The 20,352-nt window shown below is 45.2% G+C and overlaps 1 protein-coding gene across 3 annotated transcripts in view; it reads left to right on the plus strand.

Annotated features, from left to right (window-relative positions):
* ACOXL (acyl-CoA oxidase like) overlaps positions 1–20,352 on the plus strand; it is a 329,296-nt gene that overhangs the window by 94,364 nt on the left and 214,580 nt on the right. For all 3 annotated transcript variants that reach the window (XM_070380058.1, XM_070380059.1, XM_070380060.1), the window contains exon 10: positions 721–755. In XM_070380058.1, the coding sequence (XP_070236159.1) occupies positions 721–755 (35 nt within the window). The remainder of the gene's footprint in view (positions 1–720; positions 756–20,352) is intronic.

The following is a 20,352-nucleotide window of genomic DNA, read 5'->3' on the forward strand; positions in this document are numbered from 1 at the left end:
AACATTAAAACATTTTTAAAAAAGGAGGGGGTGGGGAAGAAGTCTTTCCTGATAAGAGACACCTTATGTCTAATCCACAATGGAATATTGTAGCCTCCTTAAGACCCTTTCAAAATACAATGATTCTTTTAATAACTAAATTGAAAGTAAAGATCAATCATTAAAATGTGTTATTAAAAATAACAAAAGTACAAGTGAGATACCAATGGGCTGTCTATAAAATAAAATTGTTTTATTATCAGTTTTGTAGCACAAAACACTGATTAAGAAGCAGTCCACATCATTACTGAGTTTTGTTTTCTGTTTTTTTCCTGATTCATATGTCCCTTGAGTGACAGCTCTTAAATGTTTGGGCTTGGGAGTCAGACGTCGTTATCTGGTTTCTCTTGTTCATTGCGTGTGTTTGTTCTTGTCAGAACCGCCCCCTCCTAATGATGTGACGAATGCTCACGCGTATTATCTTAAAATGAGTACATGCTTGTATTTGTATTTTTGTTTTCAACATTGCCAAGGTGCTATGGAAAGTTAAAGTTAATACAAGATTGGAAAAAATAAAATTATTCAAAAACAGCAGCAACAAAAGCATGTTATTATGAAGCATTAGGAGGAGGGTGTTTTAAGAAATGTTTTAAAAATTGGCTATGTCAAGTTAGTTTTCTTGTGAATTCAGCGTATGCTTGGTATTATTTAATATGTATTCCTCTCTTTTTTTAATTGCAGCTTGGGCTGACGATAGCCATTCGCTATAGCCACAGGTAGGTAAAGTTACATCTTCTTTTAGAGTATCCTTCTTGATTCATAGCTTTTGGTTGGCTTGAGTCTGCATGTTTCTAAGCTGAATTTTGTTGGCTGCTCTACCCACAATGTCAGTAGCACAGCAGTGTGATGAAATTGATGTAGTTGCTGATTGGTGAGAGTTGATCACTATTTGGAGGAGTAAGATTTTTATGTAAAAGTGGTGGTAGATAGGTCATTTCTTTCAAAACCAAAAATGTAACACGCTAGGGCTGGGATACAGAGGTCACTTCTGGTAGTGAACTCTAAACTGAGGGTGAGAACTGGAGACAGGGGTATCCTGCGTGAGAGATGAGGCCAGAAAGCCAGGTGAGGGCTTGTTAATGAAGTCCTTGCCCCCTCAATGCAGAGCTCTCCGACTCCTGCCTTGGGTCCATCTGATAATGAATCGAAGTCCCTCTTTTTGTTTTGTTTTGTGATTTCTGCCTTTGTCTCAGCTTGCATCACGTTTATCAAAAACGTTTATTTCTTATACTTGTATTAACCTTTCCCCTTTGCACGCATCAAAATGTATTAAGATGCTGAATTAATTAAGACACAGCCCAACGGAGAGGCAATAAGCACATCCCTATTGCTACTCACATGACAGGCCAGTCAATTGAGACCAGTTGTGGGGCATGGAACAGTGACTTTATTCAGAAAGTCAGCAGACTGCCAAGATGGTGGACTGGTGTCCCAAAGAATCGTTTACCCTGGTTAGAATTCAGTCTTTAAGAGGAGCCCAGGGCTGGAGGGTGGTGGCGGCTGGTTTTTACAAACCCCTTGGTGCTGGAATCCTTTGTTCTTGCAGCTGTCCATGTAGGTCAGGGCATAATGTTCCTATAAACCTCCAACAACACAAATGGTTATTCTCCGTTCTGCAACTTTTTATCTCTAAAGGAATGGAAAAGTGTTATACCTTTAAAGGTCAGAGCCTTAAAAGCTGGGCTACCCTGTATATTTAAAGCTATAAGCAACATTCTCTTAATGATTAACTTGTAGCAAAAGCAGCGGGATACAAAAGTTAAAGAAACAGATCCAGTATGGAGTCAGATTTGCTCTTCCCTGTCACATCTTCATGGGGTTGGAGGTCAAGGCTGCACAACCTGCATCTTGTCCCGTTGCCTCTGTCCTGTCTCTGGGGCCAGTGGGCACAGAAGGGACCAGCCTTCCCTCCCAGATGCACGCACGTCACCATGTTGCCTGGTGATGTCTCTTCTGCTCCTCCAGCCACCTGGCTCTGTTACCCACCTCTGTCCTCTGGAGGTGCAGGGTGATGAAGGGAGTGGGTTTCTGGTTGAATCCTTTCTTTAAAAATCCCACTATCTTATTTAGAGTACTTGAAACTTCTATCCTTTTGTTGATCACTTTTTTAATGTGTGTAAATTATATCTAAGATAGATTTTGCCATTTTATTTATATATTTATTTACTTACTGAAGTGTGGTTAATTTACAATGTTTCAAGTGTACAGCAAATTGCCTCAGTTATATATACATATGTTTATATATTTCTTTTTCAGATTCTTTTCCACTGTAGGTTATTATACTGAGTATACCCCCTTGTGCTATACAGGAGGACCTTGTTGGCTATCGATTTAATGTACAGTAGTTTGTATCTGCCAATGCCACATTCTTAATTTATCCCTCCCCTGCTTTGGTAACCATAAGTTTGTTTTCTATGTTTGAGTCTATTTCTGTTTTGCAAATAAATTCACGTTTTTGTGTGGGAGTACAAATATCTCTTTGAAACTTTGCTTTCTATTCTTTTGCATGGTGGGTCCTTTGGTAATTTTATTTTTAGACTGTTTAAGAGCTGCTATACTGTTTTCCTGTTTATTACTTTTTTAATTTTAATTTTTTTTACATTTTTAAAAATCTTTTTAATTGAAGTGTAGTTGCGGTACAATATTATGTAAGTTACAGGTGTACAAAATAGTGATTCATAATTTTTAAAGGTTATACTCCACATATAGTTATTATAAAATATTGGCTATATTCCTTGTGTTGTATAATATATCCTTGTCGTTTATGTTATTTTCAATTTAATTTTTATTTTATTTTATAGTTTGACAATGTCATGTTAGTTCCCAGAGTACAGCAAAGTGGTCCAGCTTTATGTACACATATATTCATGGGGTTGTAGCTTGTGTCTGTACAGTTCTTGGTCACTTCAAGAGCTCATAGTTGCTATTGAGAAATGATTTCCATTTCTCTTGTTGCATTTGCCCAGAACCCAGATGACAGAATTGAGGTTTTCCTTGGTCTTTCTTGTGTGGATAGGGATATTTTGGGAAACAAGATTTGGGACTTTAGGTTCTAATCACCCAGTCTCTTTCCAGAATTCTAACAGGAGAGCCATATGGGGGCTTCCCATGTGGCTCAGTGGTAAAGAAGCCACCTGCCACTGCAGGAGACATGGGTTCGATCCCTGGGTCAAGAAGATCTCCCTGGAGTGGGAAATGGCAACTGACTCCAGTATTCTTGCCTGAAAAATTCCATGGACAGAGGAGCCTGGCAGGCTACAGTCCTTGGGGTCCCAAAGAGCTGGACACGACTGAGAGGCTGGTCACACACAAACACAACAGGAGAGCCAGGGCCAAGCGAGGTGGAAGAGAAACCCTGGCAGACAGCCTCCGTGGATGGAGGTGAGATAGAGGGCAGAGAGGAGGCATGGTTCCAAGAGGCTACTTTTGGGAGGACATTCCTCAGTGTGAAGAGGAACAGGCTAGGGGGCTGTAAAGGATTTGAGTGTGGGAGGGAAAGGGCCTGCTAAGATCCGATAACCCTGTGAGCAGGCAGAACCTCTTAGGCTGCTGCAGACGCATGGGGGCAGAGCTGCCTGGAGCCAGAGGGGCTCTTGTGTGGCAAGAAAGGGGCTTGAGGCTCAAAGGATGCTGGTTTTGTTTCCATGCATCTGCACTGGTGCCTCGGCTCTCAAATATCTCTTATTAATACCATGCACGGTGTTCAGAGTTAGGACCCCTCAACCCTACCCCCAGCTCTACACTAATACACGCACACCCCAACCATCCCCACTTCTGCCCCAGGCATCGTTCAAACTCCTGCTACACCTGTTACTCTAGACCTGTGTGTGTGGTAGAGGAGTGCGAGCGTGTGTGTGTGTGTGTGTGTGTGTGTGTGATGAGATGTGGTGTAGGATAGAAGACTGAGGAGCTGGGATGGTGGAAAGTGACATCCTCATATTCCTACCGTATAGATGTCCTGAGCAAGGAAGAGCATCAGCCGTGACCCCCCGTGCCTTTGACGGCAAATCCTGCACTCATTTCATTTATTGGGCATTTTCGTTTATTTGTGTAAAGTCATGTCATTTTCACAGAGTGGAAAATTGTCTTGCTGTTCATTCCCCACTGTTCGGCTTGAGGTTTTTCGGGTGGAATCCACACAGTGGTGACAGCTGGGTAACCCCCAGAAGTGCCCTTTGCAGATAACAGCTCAGGGGCCCCGCCACCCACACGGTGGGGGAAATTGTTCCCCCACCGTGTGGGTGTTTTGTTTTTTCTTTTTTGACAAGATTGTAAGAGAGTTTAGGTGTTCTTCCTGCCTGTCACAGGGCAACAACCTGAGGATGCCTGCTCCCTCCTGACAGGAACCCCTGGGCCAAGGGGAACCGGGCTCAAGAGGGATCCACTCAGCTTTGGCTCTCGTTCTCTGATGCGATGGAGAGGTCACGTGTACCAACAGCAGGACAGTTTGGCACGTGGCACTCATGACCATGTTTCTAAGAAAGGCTCATGAAGGCATGGTATGAGAGCAGCAAAGCGACCCCTGACAGAATTGGTTTCTTTTAATATTTTGTCGTTTTTAAATAAACAAGGAAGGGTGGCTGGATCTAGAGATGATCATACGAAGTGAAGTCAGTCAGACAAAGACAAATACCATATGATATCACTTCTTTGTGGACTCTAAAATATGATACAAATGAACCTATTTCAGAGAAGGCCATGGGACCCCACTCCAGTACTCTTGCCTGGAAAATCCCATGGACAGAGGAGCCTGGTAGGCTGCAGTCCATGATGTCGCGAAGAGTCGGACACGACTGAGCGACTTCACTTTCACTTTTCACTTTCATGCATTAGAGAAGGAAATGGTAACCCACTCCAGTGTTCTTGCCTGGAGAATCCCAGGGACAGGGGAGCCTGGTGGGCTGCCGTCTATGGGGTCGCACAGAGTCGGACACGACTGATGCGACTTAGCAGCAGCAGCAGCAGAACCTATTTACAAAACAGAAGCAGACTCACAGACATAGAGAACAGACTTGTAAGATTACCAAAGGGACAAGGGGGTAAGGGAGGGATAAACGAGGAGCTTGGGGTTAGCAGAGGCAAAGGGCTGTGCATAAAATAGATGATCAACAAGCTTCTACTTATAGCTCAGGAAAGCTGTATTCAATATCTGGTAATAAACTATAATAGAAAGGAATATGAAGAAGAATGTGCATACACACATATATACCAATTCTTTGCCATGCACCAGAAACCAACACAACATTGTGAACCAACCACTACTTCAATATAAAGAAGTAAATGAGGGAGGAAGGGAAGTTTTCACTTGTTTTAGTCAAATGGAAAGCCACGGAGTTCTGACTTTTAGATGAAGACTAAAAGTGTATCATAGGGCTTCCCTGGTGGCTCAGTGGTAAAGAATACGCCTGCAGTGCAGGAGACATGGGTTCCACCCCTGGGTCAGGAAGATCCCCTGGAGAAGGAAATGACAACCCACTCCTGTATCCTTGCCTGGGAAATCCCATAGGCAGAGGAGCCTGGCGGACCTACAGTCCATGGGGTCACAAAGAGGCAGACACGACTTAGACACGAAACCAGTACCAAAGGTGTATCATTTTCACAGCTGACTTTTTTCTGTCAATTTCTTTGATAGAATCAGTACCCCATTCAGGCCTGTGCTCTAAGCCTAATCTTAGAGTTGAAGGTACCAACCCCCTAAAAGGCTTTGAGATCTGAAGGCTGGCGAGGGCAGAGGAGACTTGACTGTGATTAGTCCCAGGGAAGTGGGCGAGTTGACAGCTTGATCAGTTCAGAGCTGGACTAAGGTGGGCGTGGCCTCTCACAGAAAAGGCTGCTGCTGCTACTGCTGCTAAGTCGCTTCAGTCGTGTCCGACTCTGTGTGACCCCATAGACGGCAGCCCATCAGGCTCCCCCATCCCTGGGATTCTCCAGGCAAGAACACTGGAGTGGGTTGCCATTTCCTTCTCCAATGCATGAGGGTGAAAAGTGAAAGTGAAGTCGCTCAGTCGTGTCTGACTCTGTGCGACCCCATAGACAGCAGCCCACCAGGCTCCTCCATCCATGGGATTTTCCAGGCAAGAGTACTGGAGTGGGGTGCCATTGCCTTCTCCAGACACAGAAAAGGCAGACTCCCTGATTGTAGGTTATTCCAAGACTGCCTTCAGGTATTGGTTTTGAATGAGCCCATAGAGAAGTGGGCCAAGCAGGAAGTGAAGGAGTCTTGTACTTTTGTGTTCTGATTTAGATTAGAAGAAGAGTTTGAAGTTCGTAGATGAAGCAGAATGAACAGATGAAATTGTAATTTTGAGATGCAAAGGGAGGAGCATACCGAAGCAGGGCCATTAGGACATTGGGACATTGACTTTAAACACCTAGCGACTCCCATCTGGAGCTGGTTTGATCTCATGGAGACGCTTATTCTCCACATTCTGTGAAAATAAACAGAGATGCCTTTCTGGCCTTTTTCCCCTTCCAGGGAATAGTTGATCCTGTTACTCGGGCTCTCCGGCCGACTGTTCCGTCTGTCTGTTTTTCAGACTTCACATTGAGGCTCCAACTAGATTTATACTCAAGGTCGCCAAGAAATTTATCCAGCCCCATGGTATAATCTTAAAAGCAACACCATCTTTTGGAAGATTGCGTTCTTTTTTAAAAACAATTAATTTATTTATTTTAATTGGAGGACAGTTACTTTACAGTACTTTGAGGGTTTCTGCCACTTATCAACATAAATTGCAATAGGTACACACACATTTCCCCCCATCCTGAAACCCGCTCCCTCCTCCCTCCCCAACCTACCCCTCTGTGTGGTCCCAGAGCACCAGCTGCGGCTTTAGCTTCCTTCTTTAGACAAACCTAGCACAAAAGATTGCCCCCTGAAGAGCAGCGTATGAATATTCACAGGGTGTCTGAGTTAGATGCTCTGAGTGAGGATGCTGGGGGCTGGGGTTGTACAGCTGAACTCGGCAGGGGGTTGTGGATGTACCTGGTGAGAGGTGGATGCTTTTCAAGGTCCAGGGGAGTAAGGGGTAGATGCATGTTCCTCTCCATCCCCACCCTGTTTAAAAATGGAAATACAGTCGATTTACAATGTTGTGTTAGTTTCTGGTGTACAGCTAAGTGACTGTGCACCAGAATACACACACACACACACACACACACACACACACATACTTTTTTCAGATTCTTTTCCATCATAGGTTATTACAAGATACTGAATATAGTTCCCTGTGCTATGCAGCGCTTCCTTGTTGTTTATCTATTGTATGTATAGTAGTGTGTATCTGCTGATCCCAAACTCATAATTTACCCTTCTCTCACCCCCTTTCCCTATGGTAACCATGAATTTGTTTTCTATGTCTGTGAGCCTGTTTCTGTGTTGTAAATAAGTTCATTTGTATCATTCTTTTAAGATTCTACATATAAGTGATATCATATGATATTTGCCCTTCTCTGTCTGATTTACTTCACTTAGTGTGATCATCTCTGGGTCCATCCATGTGGCTGCAAATAGCATTATTTCATTCCTTTTTAAATGGTTGAGTAATATTCTATTTCTGGGCTTCCCTGATGGCTTAGTCAGTAAAGAGTCCACCTGCAATGCAGAAGACCTGGGTTTGATCCCTGCATCAGGAAGATCTCCTGGAGAAAGGAATGGCAACCCACTCCAGTATTCTTGCCTGGAGAATCCCATGGACCAAGGAGCCTGGTGGGCTACAGTCCTGGGGTCGCAAAGAGTCCGACACAACTGAATGACTAACACACACAATATCCCAATGTGTGTATTTTTGCACCACGTCTTCTTTATCTAGTCCTCTGTCCGTGGACACTTAGATTGCTTCTGTGTCTTGTTTATTGTCAACGAACACTGGGGTACATGTATCTTTTCAAATTATAGATTTCGTCTTTTCCAAATATATGCCCAAGAGTGGGGTTGCTAGGTCTCATGGTAACTCTGTTTTAGCTTTTTTGAGAAACCTCCACACTGTTCTACTTAGTGGCTGCGCTGACTTGCACTCCCACCAACAGTGTAGGAGGGTTCCCTTTTCTTCACACCCTCTCCAGCATCTATTATCTATAGACTTTTGGATGATGGCCATTCTGACTGGTGTGAGGGAATGCCTCACTGTAGTTTTTATTTGCATTTCTCTCATCATTAGCAGCGTTGAGCATCTTTTCATGTGCCTGTTGGCCATCTGTATGTCTTCTTGGGAAAAGTGTCTGTTTAGGTCTTCTGCTCAGTTTTTGATTCTCCATCCCCTTTTAATCTCTTGTCTGGTATCTCCAGTTGGTGTTTTTGTCTTTTAGGGATCTTCTGGTCCAGGATCCTGGCCATTTCCCCAGTCAAACGTACTCATCACATATCTGTTGCCATATCCACAAAATGACCCCTGGGGAATCTTTTGCTTGCCACCAAAAAGATCTTTCTCAAATACAGATCTGTAATGCCCTTCCCACTCAGGAGCTTCCATGGGCTTCCTTATGTGGAATAGCATAAGGAATCCCCTGACCCTTCGCAGGGGATTCCAGACCTCGCCCCCAGCCTCTGTCTCCTGCCACTTTGCTGCCGTGAGCTTCTTGCCTCCTTCACCCCTTGCTCTGGCATCTTCCTTTGAAGAATTAACTTTCTTCCTGTCTTGCGTCAGTGAACTCCTATGCACCCTCCAGTGGCCCCTTCTGTGTTATCTCCTCTTCACCTATTTGTCAAGGAGCCATATTCCTTCCTGTTGTAGGTCTCAGGGGTGCTTCTCAGAGCTTTTCCTTTTTGTGTCTTTTCCTTCCTGTCTCAGGCAGCAGGCTGGAGAGGCAGATTACCTCCTTCTTCCCCACAGCATGTGCCCCTCCAGATCAGAATGTGTGCGCTCCACAGACCAGCCCTCACAGCCAAGGCCATTTGGCAAAGCCATTCTGTGTGAGTGGTCTGGGAGGCACTGGTTGGTCTCTGAAAGATAACCACTCTTTTACTTTCAAGAAGATAAGGCACCCAGCTCACTTTGATGAACACAGCTCAAGTGAAAAGGTAGAAACATAAACAAATGGGACTTCCCCGGTGGTCCAGGGGTTAAGAATCCGCCTTCCAACGCAGGAGACGTGGGTTCAGTCCCCAGTCGGGAAACTAAGAGCCCACATGCCGCGGGGCTGCCGAGCCCGTTGGCCACAACTCCATAGCCCGTGCACTCTAGGACCTACGCACCACAATCGGGAAGAAGCCCACATGCTATTACGAAGACCTGACACAGCCAAGAATAAATAAATAAATAGAAGCATAAGCATAAATGTTTTGTGTAATGATAAGCTAATTCAAAAAATGACAGCTCAAAAATTTACATATCAAGGCAAAAGACTTAGAATAGCCAAAGCAATTTTGCAAAGGAACAGAGTTGGAGAAGTTGTGCTTCCTAACTTCAGGACTTATCCTAAAGCTACAGTAGCTAAGATAGTGTGGTATTGGTGGAAGACAGGTATATAGGTCAATGGAACACAGTAACAGCTACAGGTAGACCCACACGTAAATGACCAACTGATTGGCACAGAAGTACCAAGGTGACCCAACAAAGAAAGAAAAATCAAAACCTCAAAGCCTCAACCCATTCCTTACAACTTGTATAACAATGAGCAAAAGTGGGTCATGAGCCTAAAGTAAAAGGAATAAGTAAAAACTTTATAGAAGAAAATGTAGCAGGAAAATCTTGTGACCTTGGGCCAGGCAAAGGTTGCTTCAGACACAAAAAGCATAAAGTATAAAAGTTGCTAAAATGGATTTTATCAAAGGCAAAAACATCTGTGCTGTGAAAAACCGCTGCTAAGAAACTAAAAGACAGAAAAACAAACCAGAAGAAAATATTTTCAAAACACTTATCTGATAAAGGACTCGCATCCAGAATACATGTAGAACTGTCACAAGTGTTTGACAGGAAAGCAATTTAATAAGTGGGCAACAATTCTTCAACTGATGTACTTGACCACAGAAGAGCTGCAGATGGCCATTGAACTTCTCTTCAGCCTATGAAGAGAAGTTCAGCATCATTAGCATTAAGGAAATGCAAATTAAGGACACAATGAGACACCGTTAGACATATATCAGAATGGCTTAAATAAAAAAACCAAGCACAACAATAAAACACAAAATGCAGAAACCCTGATGATATGAGAGTGCTGATGAGGACTTGGAGAAACAGCAACTCTCATTCTTTGCTGGTGGGAAGGCAAAATGGTGTGGCAATTTTGGAAAACACTTCGGTAGTTTCTCATAGTTAGCTGCTCAGTCATGTCCACCTGTTGGGGACTCCATGGACTGTAGCCTGCCAGGCGCCTCTGTCTGTGGAATTCTCCAGGCAAGAATACTGGAGTGGGTTGCCATTTCCTCCTCCAGGGATCTTCCCGACCCAGGGATCGAACCTGGGTCTCCTGCATTGCAGGCACATTCTTTACCGTCTGAGCCACCAGGGAAACGTTAACAATTACCTTGCTGTATGATCCAGTGACTCTAGTCCAGATTGTACTAAGAGAAATGAAAACGTTTACCCACACCAAGACTTATAAGCACAAGTCCACAGCATCTCTATTCATAATATAGCCCCAAATGGAAAACAGTCTTTACTGTCCTTCACCCAGGAAGTTGGATAAACAAACTTCTACATCCCATATTTCACTGGCACATCTGTACCCGAAATATGACTCAGTAGTAAGAAGGCACCGTGCGGAATGAAAGAAGCCAGATTCGAAAGCACAGACTGTATGCTTCCATCCGTATGACATTCTGAAAAAGGGAGAACGATAGGGAAGAAAGGGCTTCCGAGGTGGCTCAGAGGTGAAGAATCCACCTGCCAATGCAGGAGGGGTGGGTTCAATCCCTGGATCAGGAAGACCCCTTGGAGAAGGAAATGGCAGCCCACTCCAGGATTCTTGGCTGGGAAATCCCATGGACAGAGGAGCCTGGTGGGCTGCAGTCCTTGGGGTTGCAAAGAGCTGGACATGATTGAGCGACTGAGCGTGCACACACACACACACACACACACACACAGGAAGAAAACAGGTCAGTGGTTGTCATGGTTGAGGGTGGGGTTGAGAAGGTGACATGAGGGATTTTTGGTGGGGGAGGTAGACAAAATATTCTAAATTTTGGTGGCAGTTGCAAGACTGTACATGTTTGTCAAACCTCAGAACTATTTCCGTCGAAATAGATAAAGCAAACTGTAACGAGGGGCTAGAATGACCAAATTCAGGCATCACACAAGATACTGTTAGAGTATTGAAACATCAATTTGTTTAAAAACTTCCTGTTGTTTTTGAACAGAAGCTGCTTCAGTTTCAGCAAAATTTAATTCAACTGAAAAAAACCTAAAACTATGAGCTTTCAAATAGAAAAAAGCACCAGCCTCACAACTTTCAGAATGGTTATCAGAGACTCAAAAGACAATCCTTGGAGACAGCAAAAGAGGGATCTTTCAAGAAATGCTGCATCACCAACCAACTTGAAGGAAACAGAGAATAATGTGTTGAGAAACATGGAAAACGATAAGTCCAAGATAAAAACTAAATTTAGTAGAGGTATATTTTATAAAGAAGTTTTTAGGACTATGCAGACTAATTTTCTTAACTAAAGTTTTCCTCACGTGATATATGGTAAAAAATCTATATCTAAGTAAATATAATGTTTTCAGTAAAAAAAAAAAACAACAACCACCACCAAGTCATAGAACTGTAACACCAAGAATGTGTGAATTTCACGTTGAACTAAAGACAGTCAAGGGTGGAGAGAGCCCAGGCCCCTGTAAGCGCTGAGACCACCGAGTCTGAGGCTGCAGGGACAGTCCTGATTCCACGTGCTTCGGGCTGTGGTCTCAGGGGCCCTGCCTTTGGATTTAGGCTGTGTTTTGTGTGCTCAAAATGAGGCATCCATTCCCTTACTTTGTTCCCTTCACCATCTGCATTAAGGAGAGTGGACACCTCTAACAAGATGCAGTTTAACTGGCTGGGCTCTTGAAGCTGTTTCACAGATGTGGTCAGGACTTCTGTCAGCCGTGAGCTTCTTATTTAAAACTTTTTAAAAAATTTACTGTTTGACTGCCCTGCATCTTCATTGCTTTGCAAAGGTTTTCTCTACTTACGGCAAGCAGGGGCCACTCTTCCTGGCGGTGTGCAGGCTTGTCATTGCTGTGGCTTCTGCTGTTGTGGAGCATGGGGTCTAGGGCATGTGGGCTTGAGTAGTTGAGGCACCTGGGCTCCAGAGCGCAGGCTCAGTAGTTTTGGGGCACGGGGTTAGTTGCTGCATGGCATGTGGGATCTTCCCGGATCAGGGAATGAACCCATGTCTCCTGCTCTGGCAGGCGGATTCCTATCCACCGCACCACCAGGCAAGTCCCTGTGGGCCTTTTAGATCGAAAGGTGCTGGATGGAGTGAGATCCTCTCAGTGGGGGTGGCTCAGCAGGAGGCAATTTGATTTGACCTCATTCTTCACCCACAAGGCTGCTGCCAGGGCAAGGAGCACTAGAGGGGCCACCAGGGTTGCCCAGCGCTCGCTCTCCATCCCTGGCCCTCTGCCCACTAAGGGATGCTGGGATGATACGCTGGGCCAGGCTGGCTCCCTCCATCGGGGAATGGGGGCTCCAGTGCAGGTGCCTGGGGTCACGTCCGAGAGGCGCTGCCCACCTCATCCATCTGCAGAACTCCTCGGCCGAGACCCAGGGTCCAGGCTGCAGCTGCTTCTAGATCTCGCCGGTGAGAAAGTGGTGAGAAGACAGCTCTGTATGCCACCCCCAGCTGCTCGGGCGAGTGTGGCAGGGGTCACCCTAACTCCCACTTGGTTGACTGCTCTGGACGGCGGGCAGGGCACCCGGCACCCAGTGAATGGGGCAACCTCTTCACAGAGAACCGAGCTGGATGAAGTCCACCGGCAGGATTTTCCTCATTCTTAGAGAAACAGTTGCTCTGCCCAGCTTGGGGCTACTGAGCAGGCCAGTGCTTATGGCAGCCCCACTGCATGAAGGGACATGCAGGGTCTTCTATGTATTCCTTTAATCAGCACCCTAATGCCCTGGTCCAGCGGGTCCTGTGGCAGTGGGCATGCATCACCCGTTTGATGGGAGCAGCGTTTGCTAAGGCCTTGTTAGTATTTCCATTAAGTGGGAGAGGGCCTGGGGTTCTCTGTTCAGGCTGACGCCCTGAGGAGCCTGGCATACCTGAGGCTTCTCTATGGCTGACCTATAAGCTGGACTGAAGGTTCTACACATCATCCTCAAGGGTGTTTCTCAAGTTTCTTTCTTTTTTTCTTTCTTGTTAATATTTTTTAGCTTAACCCTTTTTCTTTCTCCTTTTTAGATAACCTATTTATTTTATTTTTGGGTGTTCGTCGCTACCTGCAGGCTTTTCTCTAGTGGCAGGGAGCCGTGACTCCTCTTCATCATGTTGCGGGGGCTTCTCCTTGTCGTGGCTTCTCTTGTTGCGGAGCACAGGCTCTAGGTACACAGGCTTCAGTAGTTGGGGCTCCTGGGCCCAGTGGTAAAGAACCCGCCTGCCGATGCAGGGGACAAAAGAGACATGGGCTCCATCCCTGAGTTGGGAAGATTGCCTGAAGGAGGGGATGGAAACCCACTCCGGTATTCTTGCTTTGAGAATCCCATGGACAGAGGAGCCGGGTGGGCTGCAGTCAGTAAGGTCCTCAAGAGTTGGACGTGACTGAAGTGACTTAGCACGCATGGGTTCTAGAGCAGGGGCTCGGTAGTTGTGGCGCTAGGGCCTTATTATCACCGAAGCTTTTAGGATCTTCAGACCAGGGATCAAACCTGTGTCCCCAGCATTGGCAGACGGATTCCTATCCACTGTACCACCGGGGAAGTTCCTGTTTCTCGAGCTGTAATGCACAGTTTGATTGGCGAAAAGTAATCCTGAGACTGTTACGCTAGCCACAGAAAGTTCTAGGTTCACCTCCTTTGAGTCATCAAGGTACCTTGTTTATTAAGTTGTTGTATATGAATGACATTTTGGCCTCTTCTGTGACTCAGACTGCCTGGACATCAAAACCATCCTGCAGACTCTAAATTGCACAGGGGAATGGGCCTCCAGGGCACCTGGGATTCCTCCTGAAGGGGATCCTCCTGCGTGCCATCTGCTGTGGGCCCAGTGCAAGAGGAATTGTGCCAAGGCAGCTTTTTTTTTTTTTTTGTCTTCCTGAGGTGTCTTATCACTTGATCATGTTTCCTGCTGAGGTTGGTAGAGTGTCAAGTGCCATGCAGAGAAGTAAATATGTAAATTTATGCTCCCCCATCTTTTATAAGGTAGACAGGACTGCTGGTTGCAGCAGCTTGCTCAGTTATACAAGAGTCTCTACCTCCTGGGAGCCCATGGGGGTGGAGGTGGTGATGGGAGCTCGAGGCACGGAAGGAGCTTTGTGTCCTCGTGTGTAGGTCTCCTGATGGCCACGGCATTTCTTGTCTGGAGAGCAAGCTGCTGTCTCATCCTCACCCCATCCATGTTGGTCTCCTACTTTGTGGCATGTGTGTGGTTATTTACTTACACCCCAAGACCAGTGGTTTTACACTGGGGTGATTTTACTTCCCAGGGATATCTGGTGATGTTTTTGGTTGATCCAACAAGGAGGTTGGGTCCCGCTGGCATCCATGGCCAAGGGTGCTGCTGATTATCCCACAAGGCACATGACAGTCTCTCCCCACAAAGAGCTATCTGGCCTCAAATGTGAACAGTCCCCAAGCTGGAGAAAGACTGAGAGCTTCTCAACGTCAGCAGAGTATTCATTGCTCTTCGCGTCTTCAGGGCTGGCAGGTATCAAGTACCCAGTAGCAGAGATTGAATCAAATCTGTTATTAAGAGGCTCACAAGCTATGTTGGCTTCTGTGTTGACAAAACACCAGCTAATATTCCATGAAAATCGTTTGGTTCTATTTTATCTCTTTGCTTGTTTGTTTAAACATAGAAATTAAATCAGGAGAGAATGGTTGTTGTTGTTGTTTAGTCATTAAGTCGTGTCCAACTCTTTGTGATCCCATGGACTGTAGCCTGCCAGGCTCCTCTGTCCATGGGATTTCCCAGGCAAGAATACTGGAGTGAGTTCCCATTTCCTTCTCCAGGGGATCTTCTCAACCTAGAGATGGAACCCAAGTCTCCTGCTTGGTAGGCGGATTCTTAACCAATATGGGAAGCCCATATTGTTGCATGGTGATGGGGGGAGGTGGTCCCTGGAGATGACTCATGTGGCTTACAATCTTGTTCCAGCCCCAGCCCCTGGGGAGGGGTGTTTGTTTGTAATTAAATTAAATTAAATGATGATGGAAGGGCAGGCTATGCTGATAGAAAATTTCCATCTAAAATAACTTTACTGACGTGAAAACTGAGTTGATTTATGGAAGCATGTTAGAGACTTCGGGTGGTGTGTTGATATCATGGAAGCCATCCACAAGGGCTGTCCAGAGTCAGAGGTCTAGAAAGCCTGCTCAACCCCAGGGGAGCGGGGACCCCTTTTCAAGTGATCCAGGAGGGACCAGGGTTTTCCGAGTTTTCATTTCATCCCTTGAAAAGAGGAGGGAGCAGTGGCCCTTGTCTGTCTGGTGCAGGGTTATGAGTTCAGAGACCGCTGCTCTGCTCAACTGGTCCCTCAACCTCTCCCACCCCAGTCTCTCACACCTGATGTAGGACTTGGGGCCAGGAGTAGAGGGGGAGGAGCCACCAACCTGTGTTCCAAGAAACTCTTTCCCAGTTGAGAGAGTTGACTGACCCCACGGAGCCTTTCATTCTCAAGGAAGACCTTTTAGTGACTTCTTTTTATTTTCTTTTTTTAAGTTAATTTTTATTGGAGTATAGTTGGTTTACCTTGTTGTGTTAGTTTCAGTTGTACAACAAAGTTGATCAGTTATACATGTACTTTTTTTAATATAAATTTATTTTAATTGGAGGCTAATTACTTTACAATATTGTATTGGTTTTGCCATACACTGATATGAATCTGCCATGGGTGTGCATGTGTTGATCAGTTATATGTATACTTTTTTAAGATTTTTTTTCCATATTTGTCATTACAGAGTACTGAGTAAAGTTCTCTGTGCTATACAGCAGGTTCTTATTAGTTATCTATTTTATATATAGTAGGAGAAGGCACGGAGAAGGCAATGGCACCCCACTCCAGTACTCTTGCCTGGAGAATCCCATGGACAGAGGAGCCTGGTAGGCGGCAGTCCATGCGGTCGTGAAGAGTCAGACATGACTGAGCGACTTCACTTTCACTTTTCACTTTCATGCACTGGAGAAGGAAATGGCAACCCACTCCAGTGTTCTTGCCTGGAGAATCCCAGGGACGGGGGAGCCTGGTGGGCTGCCGTCTCTGGGGTCCCACAGAGTCGGACACGACTGAAGCGACTTAGCAGCAGCAGCAGCACTGTGTCTATGTTAGTTCTAATTTCCAAATTTATCCCTTTCCCTTCCCGGCTGGTAACCACAAGTTTGTTTGTTTTCTACATCTGTGACTCTATTTCTGTTTTCTAAATAAGTTCATTTGTACCATTTTTTAAAGGATCTTCTTTTTAATCACATATCCTTTGTGATGAAAGTTGATGGGGGAGAAAGAAATGTTAGGTGTTAGAGACAAGCCTGTTGGTAGAAAAGGAAATTGTGTTGCTTCTTCTTTAAACTTGTTACTTTTTTGTATACCTCAAACAGGGTAAAAGAAGGAAAAAAAAGCGGTACTGCTAGTTCCTAACAGTTAACCTTGACCTTGAAACCGGTCTTGGTATGGATGCAATGGAAGTGTGCTATGCTTTAGACACTGTAGACATCCCCATTTAAGTCTGTTAGCCCCTAAGATAAGTATTACTGATAATGTTTTATAGACTCAGAGAGGTTGGGGAATTTGACCAAGGCCACACAGCCACTTAATAAAGACCAGGCTCTTTATGGTATATTAGGAGCCCCCACTAACCTGTGAATACAATATACCATTTGAGAAAATGCTCCAAACAAATCAAAGAGCATCTTTGCATGAGAAGATACAAGATACACCTGATTGATGGTCAACGATATAAACTAGAGTTATCCCTCTGTGTCCTCAGAGAATGAATTTTAGGAACCCTCGGGATACTAAAATCCAAGGGTGCTCATGTCCTGTATATGTAAACAGTATTTGAATAAAACTTATGCACATTGCCTGTATGCATTGTACATGCTATGTATATAGCTCCTGGTATGCAACAAATTCAAGTTTTGCTTTTTGGAACTTTATGGAATTTTTTTCAAATATCTTTGATCTATTGTTGGTTGAATCTACCAATGTGGAACCTGCAGATTCTTAGGGTTGGATGTACACAATGTGTAATTGTGTCTGACTCTTTGTGACCCCATGGACTGTAGCCTCCAGGCTCCTCTGTCCTTGGGATTTCCCAGGCAAGAATACTGGAGTGGGTAGCCATTTCCTTCTCCAGGGGATCTTCCCCACGCAGGGATCGAACCCGTGTCTCCTGCATTGGTAGGCAGAGTCTTTACCACTGAGCCACCAGGGAAACCCAGATATATATAATATGTTCCATGAAATAAGAGAGAAGGCCTTGTATGCTAAGGGGATATACAGAGTAAATCTCAAGTCTTGCTTAGAGTAACAGCTATGCTGATTCTAACTCAGATGCTGCTGAGACTATGATAATTCTCCCCATGTGTCAGTCTTCTTCATCATTCTTGTCTTGTTGCCCTGCAGTTATTTTGTATCAAGCAGGATGCCTTTAGCTATGAGTAACAGGAAACCCTGGCTGGACTGTTTTAAGTGGTAAGTGTGTTGTTTTCTCACTTAATGATTCCTGACATGAGGCAGTTTCAGGGTGGTTATTCGTGAGTGCCACGACATCCCCAAGGACCAGGGTTGCTCTGATCTTCCCTCTCCGCAGTCCTCAGCATATCGGTTTGTCTTTGACCGACTGCCTCATGGTGACAAAGTGACTGCTGCGGTTCTTGCTGTCACATGCTGATACAACATGTGGCAGAAGAGTGTCTATATGTCGCTTTGTAGCAGTTACTTTTTTCCCCCAAAACCCTTCAAGAAACCTCCCCTCATCTCTCATTGGCCAGATAAAGTAGCTGTCCATTCCTAAGGCCATCACTGAAAAGGTGAGTTGGTTTAATGAAGCACAGTGACTCCATGGAGGAGGGTGATGACATGAATAAAACTGGGACTCTGATACTAAGGAGGGTAGGAAAAAGGAGTTGGACCAACAACTGAAATGTTGCATATTTAAAACATATTTTCATTATGGCAAATTTCATACACCAGGGGTGTAGCATAGGTAATTCCCAAATACTCATCTCCTGGTTTCTAGTTATTAATATTTTGACAATTTTAATTCATCTCTGTCCTGCCCTTCTCCTGCTGGAGTACTTTAAAAGGAATTCCAGATATATAATTTTTATGTGCTTTGTATATATATTGTTTAGTTGCTAAGTTGTGTCCAACTATTTGTGACCCTGGGAACTGGGGCCCTAACCCCATGGACTGTAGCCCGCTGGGCTCCTCTGTGCATGGGATTTCCAGGCAAGAATACTGGAGTGGGTTGCCATTTCCTTCTCCAGGGGCTCTTCCTGACCCAGGGATTGAACTTGCAGCTCCTGCATTGGCAGGTGGATTCTTTACCACTGAGCCACCAGGGAAGCTTGTATATGTTGAGTCCTTTCTATATGCATGGTCACTCACCAAAGAGGAAAGCTGTTTCAGGGACAAGAGATTAGTGAAGACTGACCCGGGATTAACTACCTTTTTGCTAAAGAGAAAAGACTAAATTCCTTGAAACAAAGGAGCACGCAGTATCCAGGGATCAGGGTTTTCTCCCCAGCTTTTGTTCTGGCTGCATCTGGAGTCCTTGGAATATTAGGAAACAGGTGTCCTGGGAAGATGGGGGAGCTGGGGAGGGCCCCCCCTTGCCCCCCTTGTCAGACATGGAAGGTGAGTGGAAGTGCAGCATCTCATTTGTCATTTCCACTCTCCGGCGGATGAGGCAAATGCTTTCTAAGAGTGGGTTTTGGTTTGATGGCACCTGCTTCTTCATGTTAATAGACTTCTGGGGTGAGATGGAGCTGGGTGACATCACCTGCAGGTGTGGGAGCCCGCGGCAGCGGTCTGTTGCCTGGCGTGTGTTTCCCTGGGCGCTGTGAGCCACATCTGCTCTTGACTGTGAGGGCGTATTTGCCAGCAGGCTAAAGAAAGAGATGTTTTTAACCAGAACAGAAAGTCAGAGGTAACGAGTTGACTCTGGGCTGGGTTGTAAACACACGTACTCTCCTTATGACTTTAGCTTATTTCATTTAGTTATGGAACAAGAGACACGTGTTTATTTTTTCTTTCAAGTATCACCATGTCAGTAAAAGTCTGTTTCCACGTACCCTTTTCTGCGTTTCTTGAACCCACCTGTTCTAGTATAGGTTTAAAAGACCCCCTCTTCCTCCGCAAGCCTGCCTTCTGGTGTTCCTTCGGTTTGTAAGCATTGGCTCCTTTGAAGAGAACTCACATGCTTCAGAGGGGCAGTCCCTGTGTATATAACATCAAAAGCAATTCACCATTTCTCTAAATCCGCTTCTCATTTCTGCAGGACAATTAAAGGTCACATTGCAAAGCTGAATCAGTTATAGCTTCGCGTTCAACCTGAGCTGATGTTATCTACCTGGGCTGGGTAAAATGTTAGTGTTTGCACAGTGAGTTTAAAAACAGAAGTCTTTTGCATAACTGTATTTGAAAAATCTTAAAGAAAAGAGAAAGAGAATGGGGTAATGATATGAAAGGATGCCACCTGACTCAATATTTTGGTAACCCAGCTGGCTCTTGGAGCAGTCCCACTGTTCTTCGCAGAACTTTCTAGAATATGCGTACTGTGGTTGGGTGCCCTTTGCTTGGTGTGCTGTGCGTTTCGGTGCTCTGTGAGAATCCATCTGACCCCAATACATTTTATTTGACACGCACAGCTGGGTTGCTGGTACATGGTGCAGGCCGTTAAAGAGAATGCTAAAGAAAACACAGACCATCTATTCATCAGATCACTGTGAAAGGGGGATTCACTAGGGCAGCCTCGAGCAGGCATTCACCTGCGGGGGAGGGAGGGGGGCCCACTGGGCTCCCAGGAGCAGGAAACACAGCTGCCATTGACCTCTGACGTGTCCCATGGCCAAGTGCTTGGCCAAATGTGAAACCTGATGGCATCTCCAACTTGTGGAATCTTATTTTAGGGTGCTTTGCAAACAGGAGGGTTGGGTGGCTGGGCCGATCTCTTATTTGCTGAGTGTATGGGCTTCCCAGGTGGCGCTAGTGGTAAAGAACCTGCCTGCCAATGCAG

This window comes from Bos mutus, chromosome 11 (genome assembly GCF_027580195.1).
Source record: "Bos mutus isolate GX-2022 chromosome 11, NWIPB_WYAK_1.1, whole genome shotgun sequence".
Classification (NCBI taxonomy): domain Eukaryota; kingdom Metazoa; phylum Chordata; class Mammalia; order Artiodactyla; family Bovidae; genus Bos; species Bos mutus.